At 54.5% G+C, this 23,472-nt stretch overlaps 1 protein-coding gene across 10 annotated transcripts in view; it reads right to left on the reverse strand.

Annotated features, from left to right (window-relative positions):
* The window catches only part of LOC144732195 (uncharacterized), a 243,426-nt gene that overhangs the window by 44,436 nt on the left and 175,518 nt on the right, over positions 1-23,472 (reverse strand). For all 10 annotated transcript variants that reach the window (XM_078613557.1, XM_078613566.1, XM_078613558.1 and 7 more), the window contains 2 exons: positions 19,891-19,973; positions 12,790-12,898 (listed from right to left, as the gene is read on the reverse strand). In XM_078613557.1, the coding sequence (XP_078469683.1) occupies positions 12,790-12,898; positions 19,891-19,973 (192 nt within the window). The remainder of the gene's footprint in view (positions 1-12,789; positions 12,899-19,890; positions 19,974-23,472) is intronic.

A 23,472-nucleotide genomic window follows, 5' to 3' on the forward strand; every position in this document is an offset into this window, starting at 1 on the left:
ATACAGTAGAGTACTTTTTCAATTGTGATGTCTATTCTTGGTTGCCGTGGACCTCACCCCTTTATTAAGGTAAGCCTTAGGGGGTATTGAAGATCGTGGTTTTGGCTTTTGTGGAACTTTTCAAGGACGTGACCCCCACAATAATAAATGGTCTCCTGTATTTGTAGATCAGCTAACGGTGTGCGCGCACACACACTCACACACGCACACACGGACACACGTATTACGAGGGCAGTGGAACACGCTGGACGGACTTGGCTGGGCTATTCCCCGGGGGGTTCACAGAGCACGTGTCACAAAGCAGGGCCCGGGGGGGGGGGTGATTGAAGCAGGCTGCCCCCACGCGACGAGGCGACTGCGGTCAGCTCTCCTCCGGAGGGGGGGGGGGGTGACGTCGGATCAAAGGCCCGCGGACAAACGGCCGGAGCGAAGCGAGTTACGCAGAGCAGCGAGAGACGCCGACCTGCGCGCTGACGCAGCAATGGGTCCCGTCGCCCCGTTCTAAGCGCGACACGGAGGCGGATATGGAAATGCCGCTGAAATGCACAGTGTATAAAATGGAGCCCTACATCGATAATACAACTGTATTGGGTTCAACTGAGTCAAAGACGTGTAGGCGACACATTTATTCAGTTCCAACACACGGGGTAACTTTCCCTTAACAGAATAACAATCTATAGTGGTGACCACCAGGCTAACTACACTAGTTACAACGTAGCTGCTACTACGGACTGGGAGCAACAGCTACGGCCCGGGTCCAAGTGTTGGAGACTCGTTGAACGTAGAACGGAGACTCGGGGTTTCTTTCAGGATGAACAACAACCACCCTGGTCCCTCTCGGGACCCGGCTGAGATTCTCTGCGGCGTGGCCGGCTCCGCCCTTGGCCACGCCCACCTTCCAGAATCCTCGGGAAGGATCTGGATCCCAACCACGTGACCACCCCTAGCCCCAAACTTGGGGCCCCTTTGTAGACTTAACTGGTCACGTGTCCTCTGTGGTCAACCAGAGTGTCATGGCCTCACGTAACCTCATCCTTTGGTTGGCACCCGCTCACACCCTGTCCTGTAGGGTCGGCACTGCACGTACAGCGTGGTGCCCTCTACACCCACACCGCTGTGGTATCCGCGATGTCATTACACCGCACGCCGTGCCTCTCTAGGGCCGGCACTGCACCCAGCACGTTGACATCCAGCGATGTCACTACACAACTACAAACACGACGACAACACGTGCAATGTATTTTCTCTGGTAGATATCAATAAAACAGCCAATTTTCTGAGTCGCATTAAGCGAGGCGGGGGCGGTGGGGGGGTCCGCCGCTGTCGCGACCGAAGCAGCGTGGAGGTAATTAAATGAAGCGGCGAGCGCGCGGCGCCAAGCGAGCAAACGAACGCTCGGCGCGCCGTCCGGGGACGCCGGAACCTCCGCCGCTGTTGTCGGGGACAACGGCAACGCCGAGCGGCGATACTACACCGTGCGAAGAAGACGACGACGACAACAACAATATTTACAGCGCCGGGGCGCCCGCACACCATTTAAGGATGCATTAATAGCGGACCGCAGCTAAGTAATAGTGACAAGTTATTACATCTTTACGGCAGTGGGCACGGTGATTTACGGTGGCGATTTAATTCGAATTAGGGCGTACGAATGATGCGAATGTGCGGGCGAGACACAGGGGGGGGGGGAGGGAAAATCACTTTGACTACGTGTTCATTTAGCACACATCACCTCTCAAAGCCCCGAGTCAGCAGCCGCGCTCGTAACGGGCTTACAGGAAAATCAATGGGCCGGATTTTTAAGTTATACGCAGCGCGTTCAATTAATATCAGACACCCGCGCGCGCATTTTTCAAAGCGGAGCGGGGCGGGGGGTGGCGGTGTTGAAACGCCGCACGCTGGCGGATCCGCGTTGCACTCGCGGGCGCAAGCGGGAGAGGGGGCGAGCCAGCGCGAGCACGGCGGTCTCTCCCGTCGTAGCAGCCCGGCGCTAGCTTTGACCAATTGGCCGTGCGCAGAGCTGCCCGCGCCGCGGCGGCGACGACGCTGCAGCAGCAGCAGAAGCAGCAGCAGAGTACGCCGTGGAATTTACACGGCGGCGTGCGGACCCACGCCCGCGTCTCCGAATGCGAATCGGATCTATTTATAGAGTGCAGGAGGCATCCGAGGTGCTGTAAAGCGATTTTTTTTCACAGTTGTCCAATAAGAGCACGGCAGAACGTGACAACGACAAACAATACAAAAATACGACGGGAGCGCAGAGTATAGGAAAGGTAAACAAATAACTTACAAATATACACAATTAAAACTATTGCTTTGGAATCTTACCAGGGTCAAGATCACCGAGGTATTCGCTTATTTATCAGAAGCAACGTAGCCACAAATGACAGCTCAACGGCGGGACACTTTTATTCGAGAGGGAGAGGTGGCCATGAATAATAAAACAAGGGAAGGCGCTGGGGGACCTGGATAGGAACGGGGGGGGCTGCATGGATGGCTGTGGGGAGGGAGTTGGAGAATGTGTGGGTGCCAGGGGTCATTAGGAGTGTAATTGTACATTGTAATCAATGAGTTCCCGTCTACGCATGTGTGTGTGGAAACATTGTTTCGCGCCGCACGTAGCCAACCGTGCTAATCAGAGGTGCGGGGGAAGGACACCAAACTGAACACAAAAAGCAGCTCTGAAGAAGAAATGGATGTACAAACGTGCGTGCGTGCGTATAGATCACCGGTTCATGATAGAAGTTATGAACGTTTGTATTTGCGAATTTGACCGTGGCGTCAAGGCACCATCATTGCCTTCTTTCGCAAGCATTGAAGAGAAAACGGCACGGGTGGCCGCAAAAATTCCACGGTCGGCCCAAGTGCTAAAACGGGGCCAGCGTGGCACCGGACTGGCCACTACACGATACCCAATCGCCACGCGGCTGCGCTGTGGTGGGGCAGAGCGTGGGTACCGTGACCTCAATCAAACCTGCCTGGTCGGTGTGTGACGAGTCGCGACTGCCGCGAGAGCCGGCGCACGGGATGCTCACGGCAGCAGCAGCAGCCTCCTCTGTCGCAACCTTGACTCGACACTTACAGTGGGATCCGTGCCAGGGCTCTGGCACGGATCCCACTGTGGCCAGCTACACAACGCTGAGAGAACGCTGCGGTCTACTCGCCTACAGAAACAGACACTAGTCCACCACTCTACAGTCTCTACTCGTCCACACAGACACCACCAGACTCTAGTCCACCCCTGTACACGTCCACACAGACACCACCAGATGCTAGTCCACCACTCTACTCGTCCACACAGATACCACCAGACGCTAGTCCACCACTCTACTCGTCCACACAGACACCTCCAGACACAGTCCACCACTCTACTCGTCCACACAGACACCACCAGACTCTAGTCTACCACTCTACTCGTCCACACAGACACCACCAGAGACTAGTCCACCACTCGACTCGTCCACACAGACACCACCAGACACTCGTCCACCACTCTACTCGTCCACAGAGACACCACCAGACACTCGTCCACCACTCTACTCGTCCACACAGACACCACCAGACTCTAGTCCACCACTCTACTCGTCCACACAGACACCACCAGAGACTAGTCCACCACTCGACTCGTCCACACAGACACCACCAGACACTCGTCCACCACTCTACTTGTCCACAGACACCACCAGACTCTAGTCCACCACTCGACTCGTCCACACATACACCACCAGACTCTAGTCCACCACTCTACTCGTCCACACAGACACCACCAGAGACTAGTCCACCACTCGACTCGTCCACACAGACACCACCAGACGCTAGTCCACCACTACTCCTCCACACAGACACCACCAGAGACTAGTCCACCACTCTACTCGTCCACACAGACACCACCAGACACTCGTCCACCACTCTACTCGTCCACACAGACACCACCAGACTCTAGTCCACCACTCTACTCGTCCACACAGACACCACCAGAGACTAGTCCACCACTCGACTCGTCCACACAGACACCACCAGACGCTAGTCCACCACTACTCCTCCACACAGACACCACCAGAGACTAGTCCACCACTCTACTCGTCCACACAGACACCACCAGACACTCGTCCACCACTCTACTCGTCCACACAGACACCACCAGAGACTAGTCCACCACTCGACTCGTCCACACAGACACCACCAGACGCTAGTCCACCACTACTCCTCCACACAGACACCACCAGAGACTAGTCCACCACTCTACTCGTCCACACAGACACCACCAGAGACTAGTCCACCACTCTACTCGTCCACACAGACACCACCAGACTCTAGTCCACCACTCTACTCGTCCACACAGACACCACCAGACTCTAGTCCACCACTCTACTCGTCCACACAGACACCACCAGACTCTAGTCCACCACTCTACTCGTCCACACAGACACCACCAGAGACTAGTCCACCACTCTACTCGTCCACACAGACACCACCAGAGACTAGTCCACCACTCTACTCGTCCACACAGACACCACCAGACTCTAGTCCACCACTCGACTCGTCCACACATACACCACCAGACTCTAGTCCACCACTCTACTCGTCCACACAGACACCACCAGAGACTAGTCCACCACTCGACTCGTCCACACAGACACCACCAGACGCTAGTCCACCACTACTCCTCCACACAGACACCACCAGAGACTAGTCCACCACTCTACTCGTCCACACAGACACCACCAGACACTCGTCCACCACTCTACTCATCCACACAGACACCACCAGACGCTAGTCCACCACTCTACTCGTCCACACAGACACCACCAGACACTCGTCCACCACTCTACTCGTCCACACAGACACCACCAGACACTCGTCCACCACTCTACTCGTCCACACAGACACCACCAGACACTCGTCCACCACTCTACTCGTCCACACAGACACCACCAGACTCTAGTCCACCACTCTACTCGTCCACACAGACACCACCAGACACTCGTCCACCACTCTACTCGTCCACACAGACACCACCAGACACTCGTCCACCACTCTACTCGTCCACACAGACACCACCAGACACTCGTCCACCACTCTACTCGTCCACACAGACACCACCAGACACTCGTCCACCACTCTACTCGTCCACACAGACACCACCAGACTCTAGTCCACCACTCTACTCGTCCACACAGACACCACCAGACACTCGTCCACCACTCTACTCGTCCACACAGACACCACCAGACACTCGTCCACCACTCTACTCGTCCACACAGACACCACCAGAGACAGTCCACCACTCTACTCGTCCACACAGACACCACCAGAGACAGTCCACCACTCGACTCGTCCACACAGACACCACCAGACACTCGTCCACCACTCTACTCATCCACACAGACACCACCAGACGCTAGTCCACCACTACTCGTCCACACAGACACCACCAGAGGCTAGTCCACCACTCTACTCATCCACACAGACACCACCAGACGCTAGTCCACCACTCTACTCGTCCACACAGACACCACCAGAGACAGTCCACCACTCTACTCGTCCACACAGACACCACCAGACTCTAGTCCACCACTCTACTCGTCCACACAGACACCACCAGACTCTAGTCCACCACTCTACTCGTCCACACAGACACCACCAGACACTCGTCCACCACTCTACTCGTCCACACAGACACCACCAGACACTCGTCCACCACTCTACTCGTCCACAGACACCACCAGAGACTAGTCCACCACTCTACTCGTCCACACAGACACCACCAGACACTCGTCCACCACTCTACTCGTCCACACAGACACCACCAGAGACTAGTCCACCACTCTACTCGTCCACAGACACCACCAGACTCTAGTCCACCACTCTACTCGTCCACACAGACACCACCAGACTCTAGTCCACCACTCTACTCGTCCACACAGACACCACCAGACTCTAGTCCACCACTCTACTCGTCCACAGACACCACCAGAGACTAGTCCACCACTCTACTCGTCCACACAGACACCACCAGACTCTAGTCCACCACTCTACTCGTCCACAGACACCACCAGAGACTAGTCCACCACTCTACTCGTCCACACAGACACCACCAGACACTCGTCCACCACTCTACTCGTCCACAGACACCACCAGAGACTAGTCCACCACTCTACTCGTCCACACAGACACCACCAGACTCTAGTCCACCACTCTACTCGTCCACAGACACCACCAGAGACTAGTCCACCACTCTACTCGTCCACACAGACACCACCAGACTCTAGTCCACCACTCTACTCGTCCACAGACACCACCAGAGACTAGTCCACCACTCTACTCGTCCACACAGACACCACCAGACACTCGTCCACCACTCTACTCGTCCACAGACACCACCAGAGACTAGTCCACCACTCTACTCGTCCACACAGACACCACCAGACTCTAGTCCACCACTCTACTCGTCCACAGACACCACCAGAGACTAGTCCACCACTCTACTCGTCCACACAGGCACCACCAGACTCTAGTCCACCACTCTACTCGTCCACAGACACCACCAGACGCTAGTCCACCCCTGTACTCGTCCACACAGACACCACCAGACGCTAGTCCACCACTCTACTCGTCCACAGACACCACCAGACGCTAGTCCACCCCTGTACTCGTCCACACAGACACCACCAGACGCTAGTCCACCACTCTACTCGTCCACAGACACCACCAGACTCTAGTCCACCACTCTACTCGTCCACACAGACACCACCAGACTCTAGTCCACCACTCTACTCGTCCACACAAACACCACCAGAGACTAGTCCACCACTCTACTCGTCCACAGACACCACCAGACTCTAGTCCACCACTCTACTCGTCCACACAGACACCACCAGAGACTAGTCCACCACTCTACTCGTCCACAGACACCACCAGACTCTAGTCCACCACTCTACTCGTCCACACAGACACCACCAGAGACTAGTCCACCACTCTACTCGTCCACACAGACACCACCAGACTCTAGTTCACCACTCTACTCGTCCACACAGACACCACCAGAGACTAGTCCACCACTCTACTCGTCCACACAGACACCACCAGACTCTAGTCCACCACTCTACTCGTCCACAGACACCACCAGAGGCAGGTTTTCCCATCAGCTTCCCGTCGAGACTGCCCATTTGTCGTCTCAGGAGACATCAGCAACAATATCCCAATGGGAAGAGGATAAAACAAAACTCCAGGTGGTTCACGCGTTGTGTACAACAATTGTAGATTGTACTCAAGGCAGCCACGTGCAATCAGAACAAGCGCTCTCCAGCAACAGCGAGATGGATGGTGGTAGCCGGGCCCCTCACGGACACGCAAACAAAAAGCAGGAGGATTTCTCCGCGATTCTGGCTGTCGCCTGATGAGGCCAAAAATCGTACACGACTTGTAAATGTTGCAGTGGGTTTCCTCTCCAACACACCGGTGTGCTGAACTAGTAACTAATTGGCACGTTCTGTTTACATGACAAACCTGACTAATTGGCTGAGGTTGACACATTAGGCGACACATTGACATTTACACGATCTTACCCCAAAGAAATCCCTCTTATTGATAAAAAACTATTCCCGTGAAACGTATTTACAATTCATTTGGCACAGCGCTGTGGTAAGTGCGAAAATTAAATGTATGAGTTTAATGGCAAGGCGGGAGGTGGGGGCGAGGCGACTGCCGGGGGGTGGTTGACCACTGTGAAGTCGACGGACTGCCGCCCTCTCGCGCACGGGAGCATAGGCCTAACTCGAGAAGCAGTCACACGGTGCCATCTTCGGAGTTCACTCCCTGACGAGGTGAGATCATGCTCCGCTAGCCATACGACTTCTCAGACGATGCTTCCCCGGTCGTGACTTCTTCCTCTTCCTGGCATTTTCTCCACTCACGTGGGCTCTGCTGTCTCCCTGCTGCTCACGCTCATCCCATCCCTGTCCTGGGTCATCCCCTCCCCTTCACGCTCCCTTACGTCCTGGCCTCACCACTCAAAGCTGCCTCCTCTCTCTCTTCATCTGCCTCCCCGCACTCTGCCCTGGTGCTTCCATGTTCGTCGCCTTCCTTCTCCCATTTGCTTTTTCCTCTCTTCTTACGAGACGTGTCCTACCCGGCCCTCCGAGCCGACTTCCTCTCAGCGAGCCCTGCCTCTCACCACGATTCTCATGGCGTGACGAGAACGGAGCCATTTCCATCGTCTACGTTAAACATACACGGACACGCTCTGGATTCGCGGAACACGCCCACATCGTCAATCGCATTCAAAATGTGTTATTGTTATTAAACGGAAAGAACAAACGGATGAATGTAGGGGAGCTTAAATCTGCAGCACCTGGACAGCATCAAGCGATGCGACAGAGCACCGCATGCGAAACCTCGCAACAACACGAGGCCCCGAGCGAGGCACGGCCAAGCACAGCAACGAAACCCACGCGGGGGGGGAGGGGGAATCAACAATCTATCTTCGTGCCCCAAGCCTCACCATGTCCCTGGCGTCCGCGCTCACAGGGGCTTCTGACAGGATAAACATCTTCACGTCAATACCCCGGCGTGCCCGCAAGGCCGAGCCTGCACCGTGTCCCTCTGTGCGAGACGGCGGCGGGAACTCGCAATTCGAGACTGGCTTCGCGATGTTGTCGCCACAGGATGCCAAGCTCGTTGTACGTAGGCACGCACGATAAAACTACAGTGTTACATTGCCTTGGAGCTAAAATCACAATAGTAAACAAAACGATTGCACTATGTTCATTGTCCCCCTTACAAAGGGGACGCGATGTAGAGATTCATCTGCGATGGCCTGGGTCTCAATCGCTCTCCGCTTTATGCGATCGCGGAATGGATGAGTACCTTGGAACGCACCAGCGCTGATCCAATTCGCATTAACGTCAGCCCCGCTCGTGACAGATATGAATTTTTAAGACCGCACGGGCGCCCCCATGCTCTAGCCCATTCATACTCACATCCGCTTATTTTAAATCTCCCAGCTATTAATAAGGCAACATGGACCATCAATTGAGTTGAACGCAGGGACAGGGCGGTTCAAATGCGTGTGCCAACAACGATCCGTTGCCTCTACGGGACAACTACGACTTGATGAGCCAGAGTTCACACACACACACACACGGGCACAGAGACAAAGATCTCCCATACAGCCTTAACAGACTTTTGGGGCAAGTGCTGTTAGCGAGCACCTATGAAGGATGGCACGGTACAAAAAGGAGGTGGGGGTGGCCAGCCACCTTTGTCTCCCCAGTGGCGATGTTTTTACACACCGCACCAGGTACTCATTTGAGGCTGAGTCGACCTAGGGAAGGCCCGGGACTGGTCCAGATAATTGTCACTGGTGTTGGCCGTGAGCGGCAATCGAACTCGGGTCGCCGGGTTTGTAGCGCAATGCGCTAACCGCTGGACTACCGCTCCCACCATGCGCACACACTCACACACACTCACACGCGCACACACAGAAACACACATGTGCCAACGTCTATAATTACCATAAACTTTGGTTTGAGAAAGCAGAACTGAAAACATTTGTACAAACTTCCAACACTGCAAGCTGTCATTTTGTTTTTCGGTTTATATTTTGTGTAGCTGCCTCCCTACGTGATTTTTCCTCACTGGCCCTCTGCCATGGTAACGTGGACTAGTTCAGATCCGCCAAGAGAGGTCACTGCTCATTAGCGGAGGGAAACACTTTGACTTGATTTCATAATTTATTTTATTGGTTCGGCCATTTAATGACCCGACCAAACATGTGTCGTGAAACCCTCCAACAACCCGACACAGCCAAACGTGAATCCCAAAAGGTCTATCGTGAAACATAACAAAAACCCCACGAGTTACACGAGTTACACAAGTAAACTTTTACTTGAACGCACATGGGGCGGCCGCGTAATTCCACTCCGTGGCCTCACGATGGCCCCAAGCCCAGTAAAATTCAGACCTTGCCCCTGCCCTTGGCTTCAACGTAACTAGGACTTGCATATCGATGCCACGTGCCGATCGATCAATCAATGTCCTCTAATTAGGCGGATGAGAGCCCTTTGAGATACTGCCCCAACAGTGGCATTCATGTGGCACAGCAACAGAAATATGGACTTAAAAGAAACACACGCGTATGCATGCATGCACGCACGCGGGAACGACTGTGAGGATTAAATGTCATGCGTTTGTGCTTTGGATTAATTCTCATTCTTGGCCACGAGGCGTGTATGTTGCCCGTGTCCTTAAACTTTCGCCTTGGGAGACCTGGTCTTGACTTAGTGACCAAGTCTGATCAGGCCCTCAGTATGTACCTCAGCTCCCCAGCGGTGGCAAATGCCTACGACCCAGAGCTCTCGGGAGTGGGCTCGGCGGATTGTCCAGGTCTCATCTCGTGGCATTGAGGCGCCCAGTGCAAAACCAAAGCAAGTCGAAGTGATTTCCTACTCACGTGAATATTCAGACGGTGCTCATCTCTCCCGTTTACAGTCCAGTGGTGTGAATTCTACGTTAGTATGGCAGTGGCAAGTCTCTTCCGTAGGACCACTGTTGACTTTCTGACAACGTGGAATGATGAGTCGAGTCAACCCCACCCAATCAGGAGTTGAACTTGCGAGCAGGTCACTCGACTAACCGTGCCACCGGGCCGGTTCACCGTTCCAGTCTGGTAACCGTAACCGCGACGGCACTGGCACAGTGCTTTGGCCAATGTGTGACTACCAATATAAAACGTCGTATGACTTTGATGGAAATCGTTACCAAGTGAAAGAGCAAAGAAAAAGGCAAATCAGACAAACGCACACAGGCTCACCGCTCTCGTCCCGATATTGTTACTGGAAACAGATATTGGATCACCTCCGAGGGCAAGAAAAGTACCCAAAAGTGCACATTCCCAGACACGTAGAAATATACTCCTCGATGCGCCAAAATCGTGCGCGGTCCCAAACATCTGAAACAGGTCCTCTACCTCCCGGGCTCCTCTGTCAGATTGCTTCTGCGAAGATGGGACGCTGAATAATTGACGACGTCGAAGTTGCATACCGTGCGTAATTCCTTTCCCTGTGAACTAATTTTTTTTGTGAGGCTCACAATTGGCGCCTCGGCTGCGTTTTTCTGGGACACCCACGCTGAGCGCGAAACCGCGCTCGCGCGTATGTATGTGTGCGTGCGTGCTCCGTGTGTGCGTGCGTGCTCCGTGTGTGCGTGCGTGCGTGCTCCGTGTGTGCGTGCGTGCGCACGCATACCAGCCGTAGCACAGCCAGCTCGGGGTTTGTTTGCGATGCAACGAATGCCAACGGGGACATACAACGACTCTCACTGGGGGGGGGGGGGGGAGTGTGCGTGTGGGAGGAAACCGTAGAGAGTGGGGAAAACAACCGCACGCGAGGGAAGAGATCACACCGACAAGCGCCGACTCACCGTTGACAAACAGCATTGCAGCTTAATGGCAATCAAAGGACAAAGATCCCCCACCCCGGATAACTCGACACAATACGGCTCCGTGGCTCCGTAGCGCCACCGTCATCGTCACAATGCGCCAGAACATCCCCCCCCCTTCATTTAGCCTCGCACACCATGCTCGTTAGTGAGCACGCTGTCTTTGTCTCTCCACTGCTGATTTTTTTTTATATATATAGGTGCTTGGTTAAGGCTGATTTGAACTATGGGAGGATCAGGGCAGGTGAAGATAGAGACTGGCACTGATGTTATCCATGGGATTGGAGTGCCGTGGAGGAACAGCTGTGCCACCGATATTTAAAGACAAAGATGCCCCGTGTAGCCTTGAAGAGACTGTTGGGACAAGTGCTGTCAGAGACATTCTTTGAAGACTGGCACGGCACGTAAAGAGGTGGGGAGGCCAGTACCATGCCCAGCCACCTTCGTCTCCCCAGTAATGATGTTTGCACATTGTACAAGATACTCATTTAAGGTTGAGTCGACCTAGGGGAGGCCCGAGGCCGGTCCACACAATCATCACTGGCGTTGGTGGCCGTTGAGCGGGAATTGAACTCGGGTCGCTGGGTTCGTGGCACAGTGCGCTAACCACTGGGCCACCGCTCTCCACACAGAGCCACACGTGGGACGTGGAGACAGACGTTGTGCAGTGGCTGGCTGTGCACTGTCCTCTGAACCCGGAGATCCCGCTTCGATTCCCTGCCACAGTTAACGTCCATGGTGCATATTAGAATGGGGCAAATATTGCTTGTGCCCTCTGCTTTGATTTGTGTGTGCAAGTGTGAAGTTGTGGGTGTGAATAACTACGTGCGGGCAGCGGGAGTGTCATGGTTAACACACTGCGCGATCCCCAATAACACTGGCGAATATTTTAACTGGTGCTGGGGATCCCCCAGGTCGACTCAACGTTCAATAAGTACCTTGTGCGATGTGTATGCAAGCATCAGCACTGGGGGGAGAGACAAAGGTGGCTGTGCGTGGTGCCGGCCACCTTCAAAAGGTGCTCGTTAACAGCACTTTCCCCCCCAACAGCCTGTTAAGGCTACACGGGGGATATTTGTCTTTGTCGCTTAAGAATGAGGGAGCGACCGTGCACACGTGCGAGTAACTGCGAGCGCGGGTGAGCGAGTCGACTGTGAGCATGCGTGCGTGCGATTGTGCATGAGCGTGCGTGCGTGGGAGCGTGCGTGTGAGCGTGCGTGTGAGCGTGCGTGTGAGCATGCGTGTGAGCGTGCGAGCATGCGTGCGAGCATGCGTGCGAGCGTGCGTGCGAGCGTGTGTGCGAGCGTGCGTGTGAGCATGCGTGTGAGCGTGCGTGCGAGCAAGACTCACGGGGCAGGCTCTGAAGTCCCCGGCGGTGCTCGCCTGCCGCAGGACGTCCCCGAACATGTCCGGGTGGAAGTGATCCTGCTGGCGCTCCATCATGCTGTGCACCTGCTCACTGTGGTGCCACACGCGCAAGCATGGCAGCAGCCACGATTACACCCAGCGCCAAGACAAAGATCCCCCCCACGTATAGCCAAACAGACCGTCGGGGGGCAAGTGCTGTCAGCTATGAAGGCCGGCACGGCACACGCGGAAGTGGGTGGGTGAGCGGCCCGCACCACGCCCGACCACCTTTGTCTCCCTATTGGTGATGTTTACACACTGCACCAGGTAATCATTTGAGGCTGCGTCGACCTAGGGGAGGCCCATGACCAGTTCAGATAATCTTCACTGGCGTTGGTGGCCGCCGAGCGGGAATCGAAGTCGGGTCGCCGGGTTCGCAGCGCAGCGAGATAACCGCGACGCTACCGATCCCCACAAGCACAACAGCCACATTCACAGCAAGCTCAGCAACAGGCAGGATTACAGCAGCCTCAGCAACAGCAGTTTCCACAAGAACAGCAACCACACAACAACAGTGTTTCAGTGCTCTTGTGAGGTGGGTGCCTGAAAGATGCCGAAATTACAGAATTGCCAGAACGAAATCCAATCTGTGAGCAGATCAACTGCTATGGACATCTCACCAAGTGGTACTTTTTACCGAGCATGGAGGGGTGATGGGCTAAGTGTATCTGTGCCCCAGATTTGACCTCTTGACCGTCGATGGCTCCAACCTCCTGGCCACAAGGCGGCCAAGATCAGTTGTCAATCACAACGGTTGTGAAGGAATCGGCGATACTAACGATGAAAGAATGCCACAAAAACTCAACACTAAACTAATCTATGAACTAAACAATTTTTATTTTACCAGGTAAGGCACACTGTGCTATACAGCTCTTTTTCAGAAGTGACCCGGCCATAAATGATATCTCAACAAAGATGCTCATCATGTGGACATTTATAGTGCCAAATTCTCTAAACGCACGTTTCTAAATGTGGAGGGAAAAACCGGAGGACCCGGAAAAAACTCCACGTGACACGGGGAGAGAGACACGCAAACTCCAAATATACAGCAGGCGTCAGGGTCGGGATCGAACCCACAACGTCCTGGAAACCGGGCGACGGAGTAAAGACCTCGCCACCGTGGCGCCTCAATAACATTCCTGACAGGCAACGTTTCAGACGATGGCCCTTCCTCATGAGCACACAAGAAAGGGCCAAGTGCCCGAAACGTGACCCGCTAAAAATTCGTACTTTTAAGGCCGCAGTGTTATTTGACACAGAACTCGTCGAGTTGTTTTTTTGGTTAACTGCGCGTGTGCACCACTGCGAACGCAGAATCTCCGAATAACTTTTGTTGAATTATGAAGGAAGCTTGGGGGTCTCCGCATCATTACAATATTCATTGCTGGAGCATTAATAACGCATTTATAATAGACACACGGGAAACTAATTTTGCACAGCGTGGAAAATTTTCCGCACTCCAGGACGCCGTGCATTAAACCAGGGCGACGTGACGGGCAGCCATGGCCTACGCTTAAGAGTAAATATCCACGTATATCTACGCCTTGTCAACGGTCACTTTGCAATCGACGTTGCGCTCCCGGAGAATCCTGCGCAGGAAATCACCGGGCGGTTTGTGGGAATTCACAACCGGGAGCTCTACCCGAGAATCGCCCAGCGGCAGTTGAGTGCCGACCACCAGGGCACTTCAGCTGCCCCATGACTACCACTCGGCTGCCCGACACTAATGCATTGCCATCATTATCATCATCATTGCTGGCATCTGCCAAGCGGTGCATTAAGGCAACAAAAACCTGCAAAACCACTGAATTTGGTTTCTCTGAAATCGATGGCCATTTACTTTCCGAGACACACGAAAGCGGCCCCCTCGTTCACGTCCACTAAAGGTACCAATTAAGCAAAACTTCCGCGGCATTCCGCTGCCGTTAAGCCGCGAGCGTGTAAACATCGACTGCCAAGGCTGAGAGACGCGCGAGTCGTTAAAACCGGGCATAAAAAATGACGAGAGAGCGATCGTGGAGATCAAGCTATCGGCCGGTGGTCTCTTTAAATCGGTGTCTGTCAAAGAAATCTTGAGGTGGCCGAATGACCACACGCCAGCTCTTTACGCTGCAGCCACGGCGCCGCGTCGTGCATCCTGGGCTGCCTAGCACAAGTCTGAATCCTCACTCACGATCGATACCATAGAATACATTCACTATATACACACACACATTTATATCTCACAAAGACTTCCGCTACTTGCTCTAGAGACGGTGTGGCATGGCAAATGCCGGATTGTTTAATCCGGCTCCATCGCAACTTGCGTCAACGGAACCTCATGTCATTCACTCGTGGCAGCTCGGGACAAGCAGCCCCCATGTGCATTATGCAAAACCACTCGCTCAGAAAAAAACTGCATTGCAGGAATTTGTGTCCTCGACCACCACCAATAATGTGGGCAAGGGACATGTTTCTGTTGCGACGATGAGAGGTTTTCTCATCGTTTACAGATGGCAATTCACCCTTTCCCGTTCCGAGACGTCTGCGAGTAGCAGGATGGGGTTATCCCGTTCACCGCTGAATCTCAGAACACGCAGCGGTTAGCGTGAATTTTCTTTAGAGAGGCGTAGCACCGCAGAGAACTGGAGCGACACAATCGCACTCGACGATAGCTGTTGCAAAACTGTGCCACACGCCCTCCCGCATGGCCTTGTGGGAGCCTTGGTAAAAAGTTATTTGGTTTTAGTTGTTCTTCCAACTCCGTTCCGATGACATAAACGTATGTCGTAAAAACGAAATCGGTGTTGTTTGGGTTGCATCTTTTTTGAGATAATAACAAAGTTACCGTGGAGTGCCGCTAAGCTACGGAGCGCGAGCGTCCGGGGAAACACGCCCACCGTGCAGCAAACCGCTGCTCGCTTGGGACAAACTCCTGAGCGGCCACAGGGTAACTTTGGGACGTTCAGCTGGTAAGCTTTCCGGATGTCAACCTCCCACAAACCTGGCCGCTCAAGGAAGGCTGCGACACTATCCTCTAACATGTCACAACACCGAGCACAGATTCAACCGTCCACAGATGCACAGAGAAGGAAAAGGGCAGGGGTCGCACCACTGCCGCTGCTGCTGTTAAAGCAAACAGAATCGAGTGGAAACGGGCAGGTCACGGTGACGAGAACAGCTGACGAGAGATAAAACCAACTCCGGAGTGGGGGGCCGAGAAAGAAGGGAAGAGAAGTAGCGGCGAGGCAATGGAAGAGACGACTGCAGCAGCAGCAGGAGGAGCGGTGGCAGCAGCGATGAGGGTGTGGTGACGCGCGTCGCCTCGTCACCGTGGCGGCGGAGGCAGCAAGCGCAAACACCGCAGCGCCAGGCAGCGCCAGCCAGAGAGAGAGCGTGCGTACGCGTTGCGTAACGTGACTTGACATTAATAATATTTTTGTAAAAATTGACTCATTAATGATGCATGACAGTTAAGGTCACTGCGGATGAAAGCGTTATGCGCGGGGACGTGCACGCTATCTAATGAAGACATTCGAGAGACAACTTTAAATTGCGCGTGCTGTCGGGGCCACGCTGATTTAAGGGCAATTCATTATTTTGCACACGACTAACACGACGCGTGAATTATAGCCCAGGCGGATTAAGGGGCGCTTCGCACTGCAATTACCAATGCTGGCACGCCTAAATGGCGTAACGCACACCCACAGCCCGCGCCGGCATCATTCAGGGCTGCGGTTAAGCGCGGTTAGCGCTGTGCGTGCGCCACACAGCGCTCCTCTCAAAGGGTACCCGTGCCTAACCTCATCTTCATCACCGTCACCCAGTCATGTACGTACGTTGAACTTCTCCGGCACCGTATGTGACCAATCGGGCTAATCGGACGTGCGTGACGACGGCCACAATCTCTCTTGCTCCTGCACACGAGCCGATTTGATTGCTCCATCTCCGCCCCGCACCGGGGCACGTCCCTCGCCTGTGGCTGCCGCTCCCATCGCCGGTCTCGGAACGCCGGGCCGTCGTCCATTCCGGCGACGCCGCGTACCGGCGCGAGCCCGCTCGGGTTTCCTGGACCGTCAACATGACGTCTCTAACTTGCACGTGGCTCTCTAACGCCCGCGTCCCTCGTTCGGACTCCCGGTGTAACGGGCAAGTAGGCATCTCTGACTGGACACTTGGGGCAGTCACGGAAGTTTGGGCCAGGATCAAAAAGATGCAATAAAGAGGTGGACAGAAGCCGATTGGGAGTGCTTCTGAAAAATGTATTGTGCACTTCCGTTGGCGGTCGACGTTCAAAGTAGACCGTGACCCTCAAAGGAATGGCGCCGCACCCCATGGTCGCCCAGCCACCCCACCCCCTCCCAAGTGATCACCTAGACGCCAGTGTCTCCAGTGATCACTGAGACCCGAGTGATCACCTAGACGCCAGTGTCTCCAGTGATCACTGAGACGCGAGTGATCACCTAGACGCAAGTGTCTCCAGTGATCACTGAGACCCGAGTGATCACCTAGACGCCAGTGTCTCCAGTGATCACTGAGACGCGAGTGATCACCTAGATGCCAGTGTCTCCAGTGATCACTGAGACGCGAGTGATCACCTAGACGCCGGTGTCTCCAGTGATCACTGAGACGCGAGTGATCACCTAGACGCCGGTGTCTCCAGTGATCACTGAGACGCGAGTGATCACCTAGACGCCGGTGTCTCCAGTGAGACGCGAGTGATCACCTAGACGCCGGTGTCTCCAGTGATCACTGAGACGCGAGTGATCACCTAGACGCCGGTGTCTCCAGTGATCACTGAGACGCGAGTGATCACCTAGACGCCGGTGTCTCCAGTGATCACTGAGACGCGAGTGATCACCTAGACGCCGGTGTCTCCAGTGATCACTGAGACGCGAGTGATCACCTAGACGCCGGTGTCTCCAGTGATCACTGAGACGCGAGTGATCACCTAGACGCCGGTGTCTCCAGTGATCACTGAGACGCGAGTGATCACCTAGATGCCAGTGTCTCCAGTGATCACTGAGACGCGAGTGATCACCTAGACGCCATTGTCTCCAGTGATCACTGAGACGCGAGTGATCACCTAGACGCCAGTGTCTCCAGTGATCACTGAGACGCGAGTGATCACCTAGACGCCAGTGTCTCCAGTGATCACTGAGACGCGAGTGATCACCTAGACGCCGGTGTCTCCAGTGATCACTGAGACGCGAGTGATCACCTAGACGCCAGTGTCTCCAGTGATCACTGAGACGCGAGTGATCACCTAGACGCCGGTGTCTCCAGTGATCACTGAGACGCGAGTGATCACCTAGACGCCGGTGTCTCCAGTGATCACTGAGACGCGAGTGATCACCTAGACGCCGGTGTCTCCAGTGATCACTGAGACGCGAGTGATCACCTAGACGCCGGTGTCTCCAGTGATCACTGAGACGCGAGTGATCACCTAGACGCCAGTGTCTCCAGTGATCACTGAGACGCGAGTGATCACCTAGATGCCAGTGTCTCCAGTGATCACTGAGACGCGAGTGATCACCTAGACGCCAGTGTCTCCAGTGATCACTGAGACGCGAGTGATCACCAAGACGCCGGTGTCTCCAGTGATCACTGAGACCCGAGTGATCACCTAGACGCCAGTGTCTCCAGTGATCACTGAGACGCGAGTGATCACCAAGACGCCAGTGTCTCCAGTGATCACTGAGACCCGAGTGATCACCTAGACGCCAGTGTCTCCAGTGATCACCAAGACGCCAGTGTCTCCAGTGATCACTGAGACCCGAGTGATCACCTAGACGCCGGTGTCTCCAGTGATCACCAAGACGCCGGTGTCTCCAGTGATCACTGAGACCCGAGTGATCACCTAGACGCCGGTGTCTCCAGTGATCACCAAGACGCCGGTGTCTCCAGTGATCACTGAGACCCGAGTGATCACCTAGACGCCAGTGTCTCCAGTGATCACCAAGACGCCGGTGTCTCCAGTGATCACTGAGACCCGAGTGATCACCTAGACGCCGGTGTCTCCAGTGATCACTGAGACGCCAGTGTACGACAGCAAGAGTAGTTTATGCGAATGCTGTCATGAGAGAAATACAAATAATTGTCACCGTTTGGATAGCTACAGACTTAGTGCTGCTTGGAAGAGAATTATCAAATACCACATTGTTTAAATCCATGGCTATACAGGTCACCATTCTGCCATAGGGATTACCGTTGGTACGGCTATTTTAGTTCACACAATCTACAGGATGTACAATAACAATGGCCTTGCAGAATGTGCATGAAGAATGTACGTTAATTACCATATACATAACCCAAACGGCAATGGATACCCATTGTCATTTACATGCATTCATTAATCCCCCCCCCTTCACTCAAGAACGAGACAGGAGGATTTCTCCACAAATCTGGCTGTCACCTGATGAAGCCGGTTATAATTACTGGTGAAACGTTGTCCTCAGATTGTGGCTTGGCTCTCCAACACACCGGTGTGCTGTACTAGTAACGAATTGGCCACGTTCTGTTTACGTGACAACCCTTACTAGTTGGCTGTGTCGGGTGGTGACGGGTTTAACGACACATTTATATATTTACGCGATCTAACACAAAAAAAAACCTCTATTGTGGACATGATCACGTGTTCGAGACTCTACGGTGTTAGTGTAGCAAGTGGGTTTATGGCATATTCTCTATGAATGCTGTGAGCATCACACCATCAGCAGGTTCTCCTTCTACACTTTGAAATACTCAACAAGGCACTGCCTAAAATACTCCTCTGGTCTAGGAATTCCTGGATAAATATGGTGCTATTATTATAACACGGTGGACTTGTGATGAAGAGTCATATGTGCAAAGCCCTGTGTCCAGGAGCCTGGTACGAACACGATCAGTGCCAGGATGGAGGATGTGGCAAGGCCAAGAAGGATGCCTTCCAGGCATAGATGTTGAGGCCGTGGCAGCATCGACTCGCCCGCCCGCCCGCCCGCCCGCCCGCCCGCCCCCACCGCTCGCAGCATCGACTCGCCCGCCCGCCCACCCGCCCCCACCGCTCGCAGCATCGTCACTCACCAGAGGGCCGTGGTGGACACGTACTGGATCATCTGCACGAAGGGGAGCGGGTCCGACGTGGCCCCGCAGCGGCTGCACACGCACTGCACAGGCACAGACGGCAACACGGTCGCATATCAGCGCAACCCAGCCCTGTCGTGTTGGCATGACGTGAACTTTATGTCCACAACGGTCATCTTAAGGGGCAGGGAGCGGGGGGGGGGGGCGTAGTCCCCACGACATGATCTCCCGCTCCGGCCACCAAGGATCTCCGTCAAACTTTCCCCGGTGAGAGACGGTCGCCCATGGTTCTCTCTCTAACTCCCCCGAGTCACCCGTGTGGGTGACCTCCTGCCCATCTTCAAATCGAGGCTTCGAATTTCTCTTTTTTGGAAAATAAAAACTCTCCGAGAGTGCACGGTGACTGTGGCCACCCAGAACGGACGGTGGAAGCACACAATGACTCAATGCCCAATCCACAAATATGAAGGAGGCATCATCGCAGCGACGCTCACCGTTACTCCTGACGTAATTAACCCTCTCCAACTCCGATGACGTACGCGGTGGACACCTACGTGTACGTCATCAGTTTTCCTTCCGATTCCATTCCCATGTGTTTCACGAGGCAAGACCTCTCATGAGCGCTTCGGTCACGTTAGCCAGACGTGCCCTGTGCATGCGGCGCGGTGTCCCGAGTGAGGAAGTGCGTCCACGCGTCATGGTCGTACCCGACCTGCGTACAGCACTTGCGTTCGTACGGCAGCCGCTGTACCGGCCACAGTTTGTATTCTGGACAAGGCAGGGCCTGCGTGTGCTCTACGTAATCGAGCAGTCTCGGTGGATAGTGTCAAAGTCTTATCGATAGGAACATTGGAGCCAATGTCTGGGCGCCGCAGTGGTGAGATGTCAACTACCTCGCCTGGTATGCAGGAGGTCATGGATTCGATTCCGACCCTGACCCCTGTATATTTGAAGGTTGCATGTCTCTCTCCCCATGGTCGTGTGGATTTTTCAGCGGGTCCTCTGGGTTTTCCCTCCACATTTAGAATCAACGCGCATTTAGAGTATTTGGCTGAAATACATATCCACGTGATAAGTGACTTAGTTGAGCTATCATTTGTGGGCAGGTCGCTTCTGAAAAACAGTTCTATAGCTCAGTGGGCTTTACCTGGTAAAACAAAATGTTTATGAATTTATTTTTTAGTCTGATGGCAATAATTGTTTGAAAGAGCGAAAAGACCCTGGACCGGTTTCCACTTCAAGCAAATCATCAGCGAGGGTGTAGCCTATTGAACGAATGCAGCCATGATGCCTGGTGTTAGAGACGAGCAGCTATCAATGGGTTTCCTCCCTCAAGAAAAATTTTTAAGCCGACCAAATGCATTTCCGCTGATGTCACGGTCTCAATCTTGAGACTGGATTTTGATGGCCTATCATTTCCCATGCCTTCGGGGAAGCGCTCGAGAACACAGCCACGCGTGTTTTTGTTTCGCCTAGAGCAGTCGTAGATGTAGCTTAAAGCGATTTGCTTTGCCCACGTGACTACAGCACGCAACTCCGCCATCACGTTAAGCGTGTAACGGACGTCGTCATCATCGTAGGAGCGTTAAACGCATCAACGCTGTCACGCTAGTGGGACGCACATCAACAGCACCGTCTCAGCAAGGCACGTACCACCACGGTAGTTGTGAAATACACACAATGTACAGTCGGAGAGTAAAAGTGTCTCCTTTATCAAATGAGCTCTAACCTATCATCCTCTGTTGATAGTCCTAAGGTGGTGGGGGCCAAGAGCTGACTAACGTTCCAGGATTGGAATAAAAATAAAGCAATTGAAGAGTAGATCACCCTGTGTCAGACTATGGGTCCAGGAAGACGGTGTCACGGAAGGGTTGCCCTCTTCTCAATCTTTATTTCCAGAGCTGGAATAAACTGATGAATATAATTTAACGTGATCGGATGTTCTGTGACCAAGCTCAGACAATTTCGGGAACCTGATTTAATTACTAAAACCGAGATTCCAAGCTAACGCTTCGGCCGTGGGAATTCGGTATGCTGGCACTAGACCCCCCCCCCCCCCTCTTCTGTGCCAGCCAGCACTCGTCATACCACGGTCAGGACTGGCACAAGCGGGGACTCGATGGCGTGTTCATTCACACGCAGCGTGATATCGCTGGCCAGTCAAATGGAACACCGTGCAGGGGGCGTGGGGAGGGGGACGGGGGGCTGGGGGGGGGGAGAGGCAGTGGGCGGCAAATCCGGCGCTTGGCTCCGCAAGCTCACATGGAGGCATCGGCGGGCAGCAGTGCGACGGCGCGCCGTGGCCCGGAGAGCGATTGCTAAACGAGCGCCACTCCGCACACGGGTTCTGTCTACACGCCCGGCAGCAGCGACGGCGGCAGCAGCAGCAACAGCAGGAGCAGCCCAACTAACGGCAGAGAAGTGGGGGGGGGGGCGTCGAGTGGGGTGGCATCCCCAGTCTGGCGGCACGGGCTGCGACGCGTCCCAAAAGGTTGCGTCGGGTCACGTGCCGTTAAATTAAATTAAGTGCACGGCACTCGGCCACGTTAGCGGGGGGGGGGGGGGCGGGGGTGGCGACGGGGGCAATTACCGTAATGGAAATCTGGTGACAAACTCCAATGGGCACGTGCACAAGTGAGCATCGGCTTCCCCCACCCCCCACCCGGCCCACCGGCACGAGACCAACCGCCAAAGCCCGCATCGCCGAGCGTTCCCAAATATTCCCAGGAGTTATGGATTTTCGCTTCAGCCGGAGACGTGGTGCACACACACGCACGCGCTCTGACCGCGGGGCGCTGCTGGAACGGCCGCTTCCGCACTCGCTTCAGATTTTAGTGCCCCGAGTGTTGTCCACGTGCCGAGCGTGAGCGTGGGGCCCGTATCCCCCGTCAAGCGAGCACTCCCCACGGTGGCCGACCCCGAAAAAACACGATTGGTTTACGCCGATCAGGAACCGGCGCCTCAAGTCGCGCGGGCAAGTTACGCGAACGATGGGTTGGGGGGTGGAGGTGGGTTGGGTGGGTCGGTGGGCCGCTCGGTTGAGCCAGTTTGCACGAGATCCACACGTAGCCAGGCAAACAATTCAATTCTCTGGGTTGTCTTGGCGGACTCTGACCGAGTTACGACCAAAACACGATTTAAATCGTACAGATTTACTCGCTGCCAAGAGCTGCTCAACTTTGCCAGCATGGGAAACAGGCTCACACATTTCACTTTTTTAAGCTCTCATCAGCAAGCCGGACGCAATGCCACAACTAAGCCGTGTGACCTCTGAAGGCCGATCTCGTGACCCATGAGAAGTCACGGCGAGCACAACGCCGAACACCGCACGAACGCCTCGGGTTTGACGAAAGCAAGTTTTCTGGCCTAAAATAAAAAAAAGACAACTCCCGAGCGACCGCGCGGGATGCTGAGCGGCCGAGCATTTTAAAAGGGCACGCGCAGTGAAGCCCCGTCAAGTGCACTTAATGCGGTTACGAGCCGCCCGCCGTGAGCGCGCGGGCACACGGCGGCGGCGGCGCGCCCACCAGACGTCCCCGTTACCCAACCGTGGATATAATTTGACCTTTACAACGCCGACGT

Source organism: Lampetra planeri, chromosome 41, assembly GCF_965212315.1.
Source record: "Lampetra planeri chromosome 41, kcLamPlan1.2.h2, whole genome shotgun sequence".
Taxonomy (NCBI): domain Eukaryota; kingdom Metazoa; phylum Chordata; class Hyperoartia; order Petromyzontiformes; family Petromyzontidae; genus Lampetra; species Lampetra planeri.